Source organism: Cervus elaphus, chromosome 29, assembly GCF_910594005.1.
Source record: "Cervus elaphus chromosome 29, mCerEla1.1, whole genome shotgun sequence".
Taxonomy (NCBI): domain Eukaryota; kingdom Metazoa; phylum Chordata; class Mammalia; order Artiodactyla; family Cervidae; genus Cervus; species Cervus elaphus.
The window spans coordinates 24,896,844-24,914,028 of NC_057843.1; the positions used below are offsets into that span (position 1 = coordinate 24,896,844).

Here is a 17,185-nt window from a genome sequence, read left to right on the forward strand (position 1 = left end):
TTCAAGAGACCTGGGTTTGATCCCCAGGTCAGGAAGATCCCCTGGAGAAGGGAATGGACAACCCACTCCAGTATTCTTGCCTGGAGAGTTCCATGCACAAAGGAGCCTGGTGGGTTCAATCACTAACAAACTGTAGAACCATATTTGCACTCAGGCAAATTCCTGAATACTCCTCCCCAGTCATTCCCTTCTTTCTCTCTGCTTGTGGTAACCACTGAATGGATTTTTTTTCCTAGTAGAGGTTAGTTCCTTATGTTCTAGAATTTCATATAAATGGAATCATAAAGTATGTACTCTTGAATTTGCTTGCTCAGCAAAAGTGTTCATGGGCTTCATTCATGTTATGTGACTGCTACTCTGTGGCTGCAAGTAGTTTATCTTTTTATTGCTGAGTAGTATTCCATTAAATGATGCTACCATGATTTATCTATTCTCTCATTGCTGGACACCTGTGCTGTTTCTACTTTTTTGTTTATATGAATTAGCTCCTATGAAAATTCTTGTCCAGTTTTTTTTTTTTTTGGGTGAATGAATGGCTGTTATTTCTTTGGATAAATTCCTAGGAATGAAATTGCTGGACTAGTAGGTAGATCAGCATGTAGAAACTGCCATAGCTTTTGCCAAATTGGTTTGGACTTTTTTACAGTCTTACCAACAGTGAATGACAGTGCTAGTTATTCCAACAACCAACAGTAGGTTTTGTTAGTCTTTTTAATTTCAGCTGTTCTTGTGTGTGTAGAGTGGTATCTCTTGTAATGCTAAATCACTTCAGTCATATCTGACTCTTTGCAACCCTATGCACTGTAGCTTGCTGGGCTTCTCTATCCACGGGATCCTCCAGGCAAGAATACTGGAGTGGGTTGCCATGCCCTCCTTCATGATGTTAAGCACTTTTGTATGTGTTTATTGACCATTCGTATTTGTTCAGATTTTTGTCTGTTATTTTTGTGTCTTTCTTATTGAGTTATTGATGATCTTTATATATCCTGGCTACCAGTCCTTTGCTGGATATCTGTTTTGCAAGTATTACTTACAAATGTGTGGCTTGCTTATTTTCTTAGTTGTATCTTTTGATGAGCAGAAGCTTTTGACTTTGTCTGAATAACTTAACCAATTCCTTCCTTTATGGTTATTATTTCCTGTTACCTAAGAAATCTGCCTTCTACTCTACAAAAGGCATTACCCTGTGTTTTCCTCTAAGAACTTTATAATTCTAGTTTTCACATTAAGGTTTGTTGTGATCCATCTTAAATTATGTATATATGTGACTTGAGATTGGGTTTGTTTTTTTTGTTTTTTTAAATAAGTTTCTAGGCTTTGTTTACCTAGAAAGTGCCACGGGACATGGCTAAACTGCTAAAATATGAGTCTAAGCTGCTGTTTTTTTTTTTTTTTTTAAACAGTTTGTAAGTGGTCTGCTGGGTCAGACCACAGTGGACACAGCTTAGCCACGTGGAGGACTTGTGCCTGTTCTTCTTGCCTTCTTTCAGCAATCGTATATTGAATGTCCACCGTGTGCTGGGCACTGAGGCAGTGACAGCCAAGGTTCGCCTTTCAGGGTGTCAAACTGAACAGGACGCTGCCAGCATGTGATTCGTGAATGGGGCGAGGAGCAGAGTGAACATGATCTGATCAGGGATCTGGGAAGTCCTCCGCAGGAGAGATCTTTGAGCTGAAATCTGAAGGACGTGAAGGGGGTTAGGTGGGAATAGGGTCTTGGCACTGTTGCCAGAGCTGATGGGGAGGAGATGTGCCAAGTTAGAACAGCTCGGGTGGCATCTGCCTTCCCCCGGAGGGTTGGTTGTTAAAGAAATGGAAAGAGAAGGTGCCCTGCTGACTGGTATGCTTATTTCTGCATGTCTCTTCAAGACTCAGTTGGGGCCATTGCTGCAATGACTGCCCTACATCTCTTGTGGATGATGCCTTAACCAATTGTACCTCCTCCTCCTTTTTTTTTTTGGATATTTTATTTTATTTTTTAAAAACATTATTTATTTTTAATTGGAGGATAATTGCTTTACAATGTGATGTTGGTTTCTGCCATACAACAACAAGAATCAGCCTTAGGTGTGCATATGTTCCCTCCCTTCTACCTCCCAGCCCTCTAGGTTGTCACAGAGCACTGGGTTAGAGCTCCCTGTGTTATATAGCAAATTCCCATTAGCTATCTATTTTATTTATGGTAATGTATATATTTCAGTGCTACTCTCAATTTTTCCCACCCTCTCCTGCCCCCTGCTGTGTCTTAAGCCTGTTCTCTATGTATGAGTCTCTATTTCTGCCTTGTAAATAGGTTCATGAGTACCATTTCCCTAGATTCCATATATATTCATTAATATACAATACTTGTTTTTCTCTTTCTGACTGATTTCACTCTGTATAACAGGCTCTAGGCTCCAACTGCACCTTATTGAAGGGATTTCCTCAATTCATCTAACATTTTTTTCCATAAAAGAAACTCTTCTTTCGTCTGCCAAGGAGGAATGGGTGAGGAGAGCCTCTGGGATCCCCTCCATGGCTCTGAACGTATTCTCTGCCCCTCTCTCCAGGCTCTTGATTTCCCCATGGACCACTGGTTCTCGCCGACCGCCTTCCTGCCCACTCAGCCTTGTGGCTGCACATCCCAGCAGAGCTCCTCTCGTTGGTGCCTGCCACCCCACAAACCCTCTGCCTCCCACTCTGCGGAAGCAGAGTATCTTACCCCAGAGCTTCTGAACCTTGCTACACCATCCTGGTTGGGCCTTTCTCCCTTGGCATCACTAGTCCTCGGAATCAAGCCTGCATCCTTTCTAGTTGCCGCTTCAACGCTCTCCCTAGAATGCCCTGTGCATGCTTTGAGCCTTCCACCTCCTCTATTTGCTTTGTCTTGATGCCTTTGTGCCTTGCATCAAGGCCTCCAGACTGCTGCTGCTCAGATTCACATCTCTCCTTTCAAATTGTCCCTTGAGGAACCCTCTTACACTGTTGGTGGGAATGCAAGCTAGTACAGCCACTATGGAGAACAGTGTGGAGATTCCTTAAAAAACTGGAAATAGAACTGCCATATGACCCAGCAATCCTGCTGCTGGGCATACACACTGAGGAAACCAGAATTGAAAGAGACACGTGTACCCCAATATTCATTGCGGCACTGTTTATAATAGCCAGGACATGGAAGCAACCTAGATGTCCATCAGCAGACGAATGGATAAGGAAGCTGTGGTACATATATACAATGGAATATTACTCAGCCATTAAAAAGAATATATTTGAATCAGTTCTAATGAGGTGGATGAAACTGGAGCCTATTATACAGAGTGAAGTAAGCCAAAAAGAAAAACACCAATACATTATACTAACGCATATATATGGAATTTAGAAAGATGGTAACGGTAACCCTGTATGCGAGACAGCAAGAGAGACACAGATGTATTGAACAGTCTTTTGGACTCTGTGGGAGAGGGAGAGGGTGTGATGATATGGGAGAATGGCATTGAAGCATGTAAATTATCATATGTGAAACAAATCATTGCCAGTCCAGGTTCGATGCATGATACAGGATCTTGGGACTGGTGCACTGGGGTGACCCAGAGGGATGGGATGGAGAGGGAGATGGGAGGGGGGTTCAGGATGGGGAATACATGTATACCCATGGAGGATTCAAGTCAATGTATGGAAAAACCAATATAATGTTGTAAAGTAAAATAAATAAATAAATAATTTAAATAAAAAAAAAACCCCCAAACAAAACCAAATTGTCCCTTGATCCCCACCCATGTCCCCTCTGGGCACACCCCCCCCCCCAACCTTAATCATATCTGCTGTAATCATGTCTCTCCTAATGGACTTTTTTGTTGGTTTTGTCACCAGATTTTTCAATATGGCCTCTCTGCCCTCCTCCACTTCGTCAGCAGCATCCATTTCTGGGTTCCTGCCCAAATGCTCTACTAAAGCTGCTTTCTAGTCACCATAAGAGATTTTTCTGTGGTATTTAACTGCTGAACATTTAAAATCCTTTATTTGACCTGCCCCTGAATTATCTTCTTTTTGTCAGTGTTTTCCTCCTAAACTTTATCTTGCATCCTAAATTTGGTGTTCTTCAAAACGTTGGCCTTGTGTTTAGTCCTCTTTTTTCATCTTGGCAACTTCTTTCATATTTGTATGGCTTGTTGTTTCTAGATGTCTTCCAAAGTTTGATTCCTGTATGTCACCATTTTCAACAGTTGGTGGACATTTCAACCAGAATTCTTTCCCTTTCTTTCCTTCCTTTTTGTTGATAGGTTCATTCATACATTTATCCCCTACCCCCACTTCCCTAACTCAGTACCCTTGACAGACATGGCTGTCTGTCAAGATGGTCATTCTCACTCAGTTGGTTGAGACGTATAGTTTTTTATTGTGGCTCCCAGGTAGCCACTGCTAGTTGGTACATCAGTTGTATCTATTCGTCGTATTTGTACCAGACGGCCCTGCTTTCTCTTACTGAGAATCTGGTCCCCTGAAGGATTCAGTTCAGTTGCTCAGTCGTGTCTGACTCTTTGCAACCCCATGGACTGCAGCATGCCAGGTTTCCCTGTCCATCACTAACTCCCACAGTTTACTCAAACTCATGTCCATTGAGTCAGTGATGCCCTCCAGTCATCTCATCCTCGGTCATCCCCTTCTCCTCCTGCCTTCAATCTTTCCCAGCATCAGAGTCTTTTCAGATGAGTTAGTTCTCCCCATCAGGTGGCCAAAGTATTGGAGTTTCAGCTTCAGCGTCAGTCCTTCCAATGAATACTCGGGACTGATTTCCTTTTGGATGGATTGGTTTGATCTCCTTGCAGTCCAAGGGACTCTCAAGAGTCTTCTCCAACACCACACTTCAAAAGCATCAATTCTTTGGCACTCAGCTTTCTTTATAGTCGAACTCTCACATCCATACATGACTACTGGAAAAACCATAGCTTTGACTAGATAGACCTTTGTTGGTAAAGTAATGTGTCTGCTTTTTAATATGCTGTCTAGGTTAGGTCTGTGGCTAGGTTACATGCATAGTTCTCTGAGCTTCAAATTTTTCATCTGCATAGCGGGGATGTTGGATCAGATGTTTTCCATTTAAAAATTTTAAAATTCTGTAATTCTAATTTGGAATCAACTGTTGTTAACAACTTTTTTTCTGGATTCTGCTGAAAGGTCTCTATTGTCCCTTTACCAACGCAGAATATGTTAGGATTATTTCCTTTTATTGCTGGTCCTTTAGTAATTCTTGGAGTGGAAAAACTTCAGAGTTCTGATAGATTAAGGAGATCTTACTCTTTCTCTCTTTTCTTGGTCTGCTGGCCCATCTAGGCTTGTTTGAATGTGCTCCTGAGCTGGGTGACTGAGGTAACTGGAACAGGTATCAGAGAGCTGGAACGAAGAGTCGTGTTTCTTTGGTCCATGACTATTAAGACCACTTTCAAATACACCGTGCATAGTGATCCCACACTCTGTAGCACTAGGTCCATAAAAAAAGAATCTGCTCTGCCTTTTCCCTTTTGGCTCTACTAATATTAGCACAAATCAGTCATCTCTTTGTCCATATCTTTCTCCAGTAGTTTATCCTCCTATACATTGTCCATCCAGCTATTAAAATATATGAAATATCAGGCTAGCTAGTTTCCAGAACACAGATGTGTAAGACTTGGTTTTCATCCCTGAGGAACTCCTGGATAAAGATCAATAAGGTGGAGACACAGTACTTGGGGTCTTGAGAGGGACTTTCAGTTTGGGGTGGGTACAGATGAGAAAAGAAGGTCCCTCCATGAGCACACTCAGGTGATGAAACATTGAGTTTCTGCGAGTCTTTGATATTTCAAAGTGAAACAAGGTCTTAGTTAACTAAAGAAAGTGAAAGTGAAGTCTCTCAGTCGTGTCTGACTCTTGTGACCCCATGGACTGTGGCCTACCATGCTCCTCTGTCCATGGGATTTTCCAGGCAAGAGTGCTGGAGTGGGTTGCCATTTCCTTCTCCAGAGGATCTTCCTGACCCAGGATTGAACCCTGGTCTCCCCCATTGTAGGCAGATGCTTTATCGTCTAAGCCACCAGGGAAGTTCTAGTTAACTAGCAACATCTCAAATAAATAAAATCTTCCCTGTAAATATATATATAAAGTCCATTTAATGGAACATCAATGCCTGGAGGCAAGTGTATTGCTATACCGAAATCCTCTCTCATGATGCCAGCTATAATGTCTTTTTTGCCATTACACTTATTTTTCTGTAGTAATGAACCTTTATAACATGTTACAATTTGAAAAAGTAACAATATGAAAAGGAGGTTATATAAAAGCAAAGTTTTACTGGTTTAAAAAGCAAGAGCACTAGAGAGGGAAAATCCTTTTTAAGTCTGGAGTTAGATTCAGGCACGTGCAATAAAGTAACTGTTAATAAAATCTTGATTTTTCTCTCCAAAGTGTGGGTGAATAAAATATATCTGCAGAGGTATTTTTGGGTAGCCAACACTTCTTGGCTTTTGATTTGAGGTTTGTAGGAATCCCAAAATGATAGGGTACTAATTGGCTCAAATTGAAATCTCAGATAATTGGACTGATTCTGAGCCTAGCAGTGCTAACAATATCTAACATATACTGTGGGAAATGTTTCATAGTAAACAAAACAAAATAGAGCAATCATTTTTGTGCCAACACTTAGGAGATAACTGCAGATTCTTTACCCTCTGAGCTCTCAGGGAAGCCTTATTAAATATATATAAAATATAAATATGCATCTTCATATGTTAAATGCCAATACTGTACATTTTTAAAAGAGGAAACTTTGGGGACTTTTCAGGTGGCACAGTGGGTAAGAATCTGTCTGCCAATGCAGTAGACACAAGTTCCAACCCTGATTTCGGGAAGATTCCACATGCTGCAGAGCAACTAAGCCCATGTGCCACAACTATTGAGTCTTCGAGTTGCAACTACTAATGCCTGCATGCCTAAAGCTTGTGCTCCACAAGAAGAGTAGCCACAGCAACGAGAAGCCCTTGAACTACAGTGAAGAATAGCCCTGCTCTCCGCAACTAGGAAAAAGCAGTACAAAGCAACAAGGACCCAGTGCAGCCAAAATAAATAAATTAATTAAAAAGAAAAACTTTTGAATGTATTTAACACTGAAATTCAGATACTCATACTATCAGTTCAGTTCAGTCACTCAGTCATGTCTGACTCTTTGTGACCCCATGGACTGCAGCACGTCAGGCCTCCCCGTCCATCACCAACTCCCGGAGCTTACTCAAACTCCTGTCCATCGAGTCGGTGATGCCATCCACCAAACCATCTCATCCTCTGTCGTCCACTTCTCCTCCTGCCCTCAATCTTTCCCAGCATCAGGGTCTCTTCCAGTGAGTCAGTTCTTCAAATCAGGTGGCCAAAATATGGAGTTCAGCTTCAGCGTCAGTCCTTCCAATGAATATTCAGGACTGATTTCCTTTAGGATGGACTGGTTTGATCTCCTTGCAGTTCAAGGGACTCTCGAGAGTCTTCTCCAGCACCACAGTTCAAAAGCATCACTTCTTCGGTGCTCAACTTTCTTTATAGTCCTACTCTCACATCCATACACGACTACTGGAAAAGCCATAGCTTTGACTATACAGACCTTTGTCAGCAAAGTAATGTCTCTGCTTTTTAATATGCTGTCTAGGTTGGTCATAGTTTTTCTTCCAAGGAACAAGCATCTTTTACAACCAATAGTACTTTTATAACAGAAGTGAAAAGTAAATATGGTAAGTTTGTACCCTCTTAAGTTACCCTTAGTAATATCTTGATTTTTTCCCTCAGAGTGCGGGTGAATAAAATATATCTGCAGAGGTATTTTTGCATAACCCACACTTCTTGGCTTTTGGTTTGAGGTTTGAGGGAATCCTAATCTGATAGACAAATCTACATGTGAAATGAAAATAGGGATATTTCTAGAGACACGTGTCCATGTGCAGTTCTAGCCATATAAACAATACAGGTGTTGATCATTTTCCCTGGGGGTTGGAGGTTGAAGAGAGGCACACAGTAGCTATAGTGATGGCAGCAATGTTTATGTAGAGGGTTGAACTTATTAACAACAGGAGCAGCATGCTAACTGTTGCCTGGAAACCAGCTTTTGGTTGGAGCAGTGATGAGTTCTCTGTATGTCTGTTTCCTTTTTCTCTGATGTGATGCCCCAGAGTATGTGTATTTTAGTTTCTGTTATTAGAATTCAGTTTAATCGTTCAGTCGTGTCTGACTCTGCGACCCCATGGACTGCAGCTTGCCAGGCCTCCCTGTCCATCACCAATTCCCGGAGTTTACTCAAACTCATGTCCATTGAGTCAGTGATGCCGTCTAACCATCTCATCCTCTGTCATCCCCTTCTCCTCCCGCCTTCAATCTTTTCCAGTGAGTCAGTTCTTCACATCAGGTGGCCAAAGTACTGGAGTTTCAGCTTCAACATCAGTTCTTCCAATGAATATTCAGGACTGATTTCCTTTAGGATGGACTGGTTGGATCTCCTTGCAGTCCAAGGGACTCTCAAGAGTCTTCTCCAACACCACAGTTCAAAAGCATCGATTCTTCGGCGCTCAGCTTTCTTTATAGTCCAACTCTCACATCCATACATGACTACTGGAAAAACCATAGTGTTGACTAGACGGACCTTTGTTGACAAAGCAATATCTCTGCTTTTTAATATGCTGTCTAGGTTGGTCATAACTTTTCTTCCAAGGAGTAAGCGTCTTTTAATTTCATGGCTGCAGTCACCATCTGCAGTGATTTTGGAGCCCCCCAAAATAGTCTGTCACTGTTTCCTCTGTTTCCCCATCTATTTGCCATGAAGTGATGGGACCAGATGCCTTGATCTTAGAATTGGTTTAGTATAAAAAAGTTATTAAAAAAATTCAGTGTCATTTCTGGATATACATTCTGGGTGTCATTTCTGATCTCTAAGTTGGAGATCACTAATACGGAGCTTTGTTGATGTGCTGGTGTCTGATGATAGAGATACCCAGCTGGTTTGTAAGGATTGTGTGTGGGTGTACAAATAATTGATATACTGCTTAGCTTTGACAGCTCAAATAGCTGCCCTTTATTCACCTGTAAGTAGAATAATAAGGTTGTTTATTACCGTGCTTATGGTAATAGAATAAGTCACTATAAACTATAAATGGAAATGATAATAAATGGAAAAACTCACTATACACTATAAATTCAAGTTATTGTCTATTAGTCATCAACCTGGATAAAGTTTATTTAATAATTCATTCATATGTTCAATATTTGTGTTTAAAATTTTTTAATTTATTTTTGACTGTGTTGGGTCTTCATTGCTGTGTGGGCTTTTCTCTCGTTGGGGAGAGCGAGGGCTGCTCTCTAGCTGCGGCGCACGGGCTTTTCATTGCAGTGGCTTCTCCTGTTGCGGCTCCTGGGCTCTAGAGCATAGGCCGAGTTGTTGTGGTGCGTCGGCTTATTTGCTCCACAGCATGTGGGATCTTCCCGGACCAGGGATCGAACCCATGTCTCCTGCATTGGCAGGCGATTCTTTACCGCTGAGCCACCATGGAAGCCCCAGTATTTGCTTAGTAAATGTTTTTTTGAGTGCCTGCTATATGGCAGGCAGGATATGAGAGGTACTAGAGATGTAGCAGTGAACAAGACAGAAAATGGTGCTGAGCTTGATGGATAATAAACTCATCAACAAAAGTGCAAGTTACAGACAATAGGAAGTGATGGGAAAGTCATCCATGTGATGAGAGAAACTCTGTGAGTGATGGGAGGGGCTGGTGGGGTGTCTTTTAGGTTAAGATGATCAGCGGAAGTCTAAGGAGGCGACACTTGAAATGAAACCTGAAAGAATGAAGGAACCAGACTTTCAATGCAAAAATGTTTTCACGTCGTCAGCGGTGTATACTCAGAACTGGGGTGGTTCTGCTCTTATGTGATGCCGCTTGTGTGTGAGGGTGATATTCTTAATTGACCCAGGAACCAATGAGGAAAGATAATAACCTGGCCCTTGAGCACAGCCTTGGAGCCCCCTATTAGGTCAGATATTAAGCCCTTGATTGCTGGGCGACTGGGAGGTGCAGGAAGGTCTTGGGAGGGACTGGGTTGGCACTCCGATGCCTCCGTGGCTACAACCATTTCGCTACAGTATGGGAGTGTTTCAGTATTTAAATGAGAAGCGTGACGCATGTGAGGGCTGGTTGTCAGCTATGCTTTTGTAACTTTATGATCCAAGGAATTTTGACAGTTAACCAATTGCAGTTACAGATCATTTAAAAAATTCTGGCCACTTCATATAGTTCAGTAGAGAAAAAGAAGGGTTAAACTCCTGCTTTCAATGTTGGCTGTCATGATTCTATACTCTGGGTCACATTTTGAGTAGGTAGCAGGCTGAATGTATTCTTTGCAAGAAGGTAACCAACCTCATGTTCCATTTTTCTTTTTTAACTAGGCGGCATCATTGTCCACACCTCCCTACCAAGATTTATGATAAAACAGAGAAACCATGTCTTCTCTCCGAATATACCGAGAACTACCCTGTCCATCACTCTTACCTGCCCAGAGAGTCCTTCAAGCCCAAGATGGATTACCAGAGAGCGTGCACACCGATGGAAGGCCTGACCACATCGAGGTGAGGGTGTGGTGTAAATGTAGGAGTGTACAACACTGATGGAGTAATGTACATTAAGTTAATGTTCAATATTACATTAATGTGCACTATCAGTATGTGCTATTAATGCCTTAATTTACTCAGAGAATCTCTGAAAGAAAATCCTGCATTTATTAGCCAGTTTAGTTTTCCCCAGCCCTCTTTTAGTGAGAAAGGATTCTTGCTTGGGGCTTGGGGCAAGGGTGGGGCCGTGGGGCAGGAATTGCAAATTGATCTACATGGAAAGGCTTAAAGTATTAAAGGGAAATAATAACTTGAAAGGGGTGAGGGCTGCTGCAGAAAAAGGAGTTTTGGGCTTTTGCACATAAGCTCCAGGTCAGCTTGGGTGGTGTTAGTGATGTTGGTAGTGGTGAAAGAGAACTTGAGCGTTTTTGAAGTTATGCTGTAGATTTTGAATTGAGGTCCCCTTGAACATACATCAAGAATGTAAGCAAAGAATATTTCCTTTTAAGTTACTCTTGACTTAGAAACTCTGATTCTTGAGGTCCAGCTCTGTACAGAGACTGAGTCCCTGATGAGTCAACACATCAGGGCTGCAGCGTTATCTGTATTGAGGGGGTGGGGACACATGATCAATCCCAGGATTGTTCTACACGTTGCGTTGCAAGGCTCTCACAGAATTGGGTTGTTGACAATTCAGTGAGTGACTTCTGTCCTGTGCCTGATGACCAAGAGGAGTACCAATACCTTGGAGTTACTTGGGCGGTGTTTCAGGCTGTATAGCTTAGTTCCCAGATAAGACCTGAGAGCTGGATGCCTTCTCTGCCTCTGATGATCCTCATCCCTAAGGGGCAGGATTGCTGTGCAGTGGAGAGGAAATAGTCCTAGTATGATGCCCACATATTATAGGTTTTCAAGATCTGGTAAATTTTCTTCCTATTGCATGCTGCCCCCACCTTTGCCTTGCAATTTTATGCTTTTCTGATAAAGGTCCCAGATGGCCCAGACTAAGCAGAACACCATTGCTTCTGCCTCTGGGTTTCCTCCAGGATAGGCCTGGAAACATCCTCTGTTGAGAACATGGGATGGAGGCATGTACTAAATGCTGCTTATCTTGTATATCCAAAGGAAGAAGTCCACGTCTGGGTGATGGGGTAGAAAAGACCCACAAGGCAAGGTCGAAGCCAAGTGATTGCTGGACTTAGTGGGAACTGGTGGACAGAGGCAGTTTGAGAATGGGGGGGAGTCAAGGGTTCTATCTGATTCTTGAATCAGGCCACCTTTATGCTGAATAGTTATATTAAATGATTTGATTTAAGCACAGGGTTTCTGGGTCCTGATTCATGAAAAAAACGTAATCTATGCAACCTGCTTTTCAACCTATGACTTACTAAACAATATAAACCTTAAGGTTTGGGCTTCATTTTACCAAGAAAACAGCATCCTTTGTTTCTAAGAATCTAAAGACCTCAACAAGAGAGAGAAGTGGATCATTCTCGAATGTTGCTTTTCGTTTGAAGAAACTACGGTCGATACTCATGAAAAGAACTAGGCTTGTGTATAACAGACATGTAGTTGGTAGGAAATGATAAGAGCAGTATGGAGAAATGGCTTGTGAATATCACATTTGGTTTTAAGATACTAGTCTTCACTTCTCTTTATACCCAAGTATATAGAGCGCCTCATGGAATGTAGAGTGCAGCGTGGCTTCAGATATTGTTCTGGAAATATTTGAATCCTTGGAGGGCTGGATGTTGAAGGATGCTTTTTGTTTGTTACCCACAAGCTCAGGACAAATGAAGACAAACCCTTTCTCTGGAGCAGTAGTCCTGCCCCATCCCTGAGCTATGAGCCCCCAGTGGAGCCCCACATTCCCTCTCTCCTCCCCATCATGCCCCCCTTCCCCATATGCTCTCCCTCTTTGCAAAACAAAAACCAGCCCTTTGACCTGTTCTAAATTATCCTTGCCTTGTGTTACTTACAACAATAAACATATCACCCAGAAATCCTCTCTGTCCCTGGCAAGGCCAGAATAATAAAATCATTCATGTTAAGTTGTGGCCAAAGCGGAGGAATGCAGATAGTAAAAGAATTTCCAAAATAACTTATTAATGATCATACAGGCCTTAAAAACAAGAAGTGGCAGGATCACAGTTACCCATGGGAAGGAAAAAGAACAGAAATACCTCTCTCCTCTCCTTTATTTTCTTCCCCAAAAAGAGGACTAAGGGGAGATGAACAGAAGGCATCTCTTCTCTCCCCCGTCCCTCAGTTTCATCATTTCTCAGTCCCATGCCTGCCCTGCTGGGCACATTTTTGTAGAATGAAAAAAACAAACAAAACAACCATGCCACTATCAGGATGCCTTTTTTTTTTCTTTTAGCTTTGGTGGGATTTTACTGACATAAATCAACAAAAAACAAGATTTTTACTAACCATCTTTTCTGAACCTTGTAAACTCAGCAGAGACTCTGGTCCATATCTCTGAATACATAAAACCATTCCCCATAGGGAACTGTAGAGATGCTGTTATCTAGGCGCTCCACCAGAGGTTGGTGAGGAAGGGGTGGGTCGGCCTTGTGTCTGCACACCTCTGTGTCCGTGCAGGTCGTCATCCTTCTGCCCGTGGAATCTGGTGGTCAGAATGTCCGACCCACTTCGCTATGTAAGGGAGGACCTGGCTTAGTTTCTGAGGTTGGACGTGGGACTGCTTGACATGCCACCTGCTGCATGACAGAGTCATATGGCCCGAGGCTTGGCTGGGTCTGGTGATGAAGCCCAGACACGAAAAACACCTGGTTTCTAGAACAGTTATTATCCCAGCATGAGGCATGATCGCAGCTGCACGCCGCTCTTACTGACTGTAAGTCTTGGGGATTTACAGCAGGTGCCACGAGGCGAATATTCGCTTATGCTTTTCAGCCCTTCTTGATATTGAGTGGTTTCTTGCAGCCCTTTGGTAGTTCTCTCACAGAGGATCTGCCTTTAGTCTGGATAGACCTGAGATCAATTTATGAGCAAAAGGTTTGTGCTTCAAGCCTTGTTTCCTCTTAGGCCTGTCACCATGTTAGACACTTGGGCCCCATTTTTGGACATTGTTTTGTTAGCTAAGTGCAATCCCTGAAGATGAGCAAAGTGAATAGCCTCAGAAAAAAGAGGTGAGTCTTTACAATGGTGTTAGACCTTTATTCTAAAGGGAGTGAGGCTGTGGGTAGGGGGAGATAGAGGTGCAAGGGGGTGGGTGAAATTGGGTTCACGTGATGAATTTGGCTGCCACGAAAAGGGTAGGAAGTGGCACGGATTCCTTTGTTTACTGACAAGACTCCTTAGTAAGTGGAAGAGTAAAGAGAAAGAGCTAAAAGGGAGAGATCTTGTGTTTACTTACTTTTGATAGCACTGGGGCTTTGTTGCTATGTGCGGGCTTTCTCTAGTTGCAGGGACCCGGGGCTACTCTCGTTGTGGCGCGTGGGCTTCTCATTGCGGCGGCTTCTCTTGCTGTGGCGCACAGGCTCTAGGCACATGGGCTCAGTGGTCGTGGCACCTGGGCCTAGTTGTTCCGCGGCATGTGGGATCTTCCCGGACCAGGGATCTAACCCATGTCCCCTGCACTAGCAGGTAGATTCTTATCCATTGTGCCACTAGGGAAGTCCGGGGAAGGGCTTTTGGAATCTGTTCCAAAGAGCCAGGAGAGAAGCAATAAAGTTGGTAGTAGGCTTGTGTCTACCAATTGAATATTACACACTTCCTGTTCAAATACTTATTTCTTTACTCAGAGTTGTCCCAGTGGGGATACACTTTCTCACCTCTATAGACAAAAGATACACCCATTTGAATGCAAAGTTCCAAAGAATAGCAAGGAGAGATAAGAAAGCCTTCCTCAGTGATCAGTGCAAAGAAATAGAGGAAAACAATAGAATGGGAAAGACTAGAGATCTCTTCAAGAAAATGTAGTGATACCAAGGGAACATTTCATGCAAAGATGGGCACAATAAAGGACAGAAATGGTTTGGACCTAACAGAAGCAGAAGATATTAAGAAGAGGTGGCAAGAATACACAGGAGAACTATGCAAAAAAGATCTTTATGACCCAGAGAAGCATGATGGTGTGATCACTCACCTAAGGCCAGACACCTGGAATGTGAAGTCAAATGGGCCTTAGGAAGCATCACTACAAGCAAAGCTAGTGGAGGTGATGGAATTCCAGTTGAGCTATTTCAAATCCTAAAAGATGATGCTGTGAAAGTGCTGCACTCACTATGCCAGCAAATTTGGAAAACTCAGCAGTGGCCACAGGACTGGAAAAGGTCAGTTTTCATTCCAATCCCAAAGAAGGGCAATGCCAAAGAATGTTAAAACTACTGCACAATTGAACTCATCTCACAAGCTAGCAAAATAATGCTCAAAATTCTCCAAACCAGGCTTCAACAGTATGTGAACCGTGAACTTCCAGATGTTTAAGCAGGATTTAAAAAAGGCAGAGAAACCAGAGATCAAATTGCCAACATCTGTTGGATCATAGAATAAGCAAGAGAATTTCAAAAAAATATCTATTTCTGCTTTATTGACTACACCAAAGTCTTTGACTGTGTGGATTACCACAAACTGTGGAAAATTCTGAAAGAGATGGAAATACCAGACCACCTAACCTGCCTCCTGAGAAATCTGTATGCAGGTCAGGAAGCAACAGTTATAACTGGACATGGAACAACAGACTGGTTCAAAATTGAAAAAGGAGTATGTCAGGGCTGTATACTGTCACCCTGCTTACTTAACTTACATGCAGAGTACATCATGCAAAATGCCAGGCTGGATGAAGCACAAGCTAGAATCAAGATTGCCAGGAGAAATATCAATAAACTTAGATATGCAGATGACACCACCAGGCAGAAAGTGAAGAAGAACTGAAGAGCCTCTTGATGAAAGTGAAAGAGGAGAGTGAAAAAGCTGGCTTAAAACTCAACATTCAAAAAATGAAGATCATGGCATCTGGTCCCATCACTGCATGGCAAATAGATGGGGAAACGATGGAAACAGTGACAGATTTTATTTTCTTGGGCTCCAAAATCACTGCAGATGGTGACTGCAGCCAATTAACAGACTCTTACTCCTTGGAAGAAAGGTTATGACCAACCTAGACAGCATATTAAAAGGCAGAGACATTACTTTATTGTCAAAGGTCCATCTAGTCAAAGCTATGGTTTTTCCAGTAGTCATGTATGGATGTGAGAGTTGGACTATAAAGAAAGCTAAGCGCTGAAGAAATGATGGTTTTGAACTGGTGTTGGAGAAGACTCTTGAGAGTCTCTTGGACTGCAGCCCAGCCAGTCAATCCTAGAGGAAATCAGTCCTGAATATTCATTGGGAGGACTGATGCTGAAGCTGAAACTCCCAATACTTTGGCCACCTGATGCGAAGAACTGACTCATTGGAAAAGACCCTGATGCTGGGAAAAATTGAAGGCAGGAGGAGAAGAGGATGACAGAGGATGAGATGGTCAGATGGCATCACCAACTAGATGGACATGAGTTTGAGCAAGCTCCAGGAGTTGGTGATGGACAGGGAAGCCTGGCATGCTGCAGTCCATGGGGTTGCAGAGAGTCAGATACAATTGAGCAACTGAACTGAACTGAACTGATAGACTGGATCTAAGGATTAGTGAAGACATGCTATAATAGGTCTCGGTGCTAGATGTGCCTGGGTAGTTTAAGAGCCTTTCTGTGAAGTGATAGTGAAAGTCACTCGATCGTGTCTGAGTCTTTGTGACGCTATGGACTATACAATACAGTCTGTGGAATTCTCCAGGCCAGCATACTGGAGTGGGTAGCCTTTCTCTTCTCCAGGGGATCTTCCCAACCTGGGGATTGAACCGAGGTCTCCCGCATTGCTGGCAGATTCTTTACCAGCTGAGCCACAAGGGAAGCCCAAGAATACTGGAGTGGGTAGCCTATCTCTTCTCCAGCAGATCTCCCAACCTGGCAATCGAACCGGGGTCTCCCGCATTGCTGGCAGATTCTTTACCGACTGAGATATCAGGGCTTCTTTGTTTAAATTTGGGGACATTTTGGCCTTTAAGTATTTTTTCTGTCCCTGAGGCTTTGTTCACTTCTTTCGCCCAGTCTTTTTTTCTCTCTGTCTTTCAGATTGGACAGCTTATATTCATCTGTTTTCAGGTTTGCTAAGTCTGTCTTTCTTCCTCTGTCTTCATTCTGCTGTTACCCATCCAGTGAGTGTTTCATTTTAGATATTATGTTTTTTAGTTTTAGAAATTACATGTAGTTATTTTTATATATAGTTTCTATTCTTCTTATGTGATTTCCTTTTTTAAATTTATTGTGACCTTGTTTTCCATTTTGTAAGTAAGCATAGCTAAAATAGCTACTTTATAATCTTTCTCTGCTAATTGCAGAATCTGGGACTGCTTGGGGCTGGTCTTCATGATTATCTTCTTTTTTCCCCCTTGATAATGGGTCACGTTTTCTCTATGTATGTCAATAAATTTGGATTGATCCTGTGCATTGTTAATGTTATGTTGTGGAAGATCTAGATTTTATTACATTCCTCTAAAGAATGTGGTTTTAAAGCAAACAGTAGGTGGCTCAGTGG

General features: G+C 42.5%; 1 protein-coding gene across 1 annotated transcript in view; it reads left to right on the forward strand.

The window, feature by feature from the left end:
- Positions 1–17,185, forward strand: part of SAXO1 (stabilizer of axonemal microtubules 1) — a 104,118-nt gene that overhangs the window by 63,461 nt on the left and 23,472 nt on the right. The window contains exon 2 of the mRNA XM_043891102.1: positions 10,424–10,603. Coding sequence (XP_043747037.1) covers positions 10,424–10,603 — 180 coding nt within the window. The remainder of the gene's footprint in view (positions 1–10,423; positions 10,604–17,185) is intronic.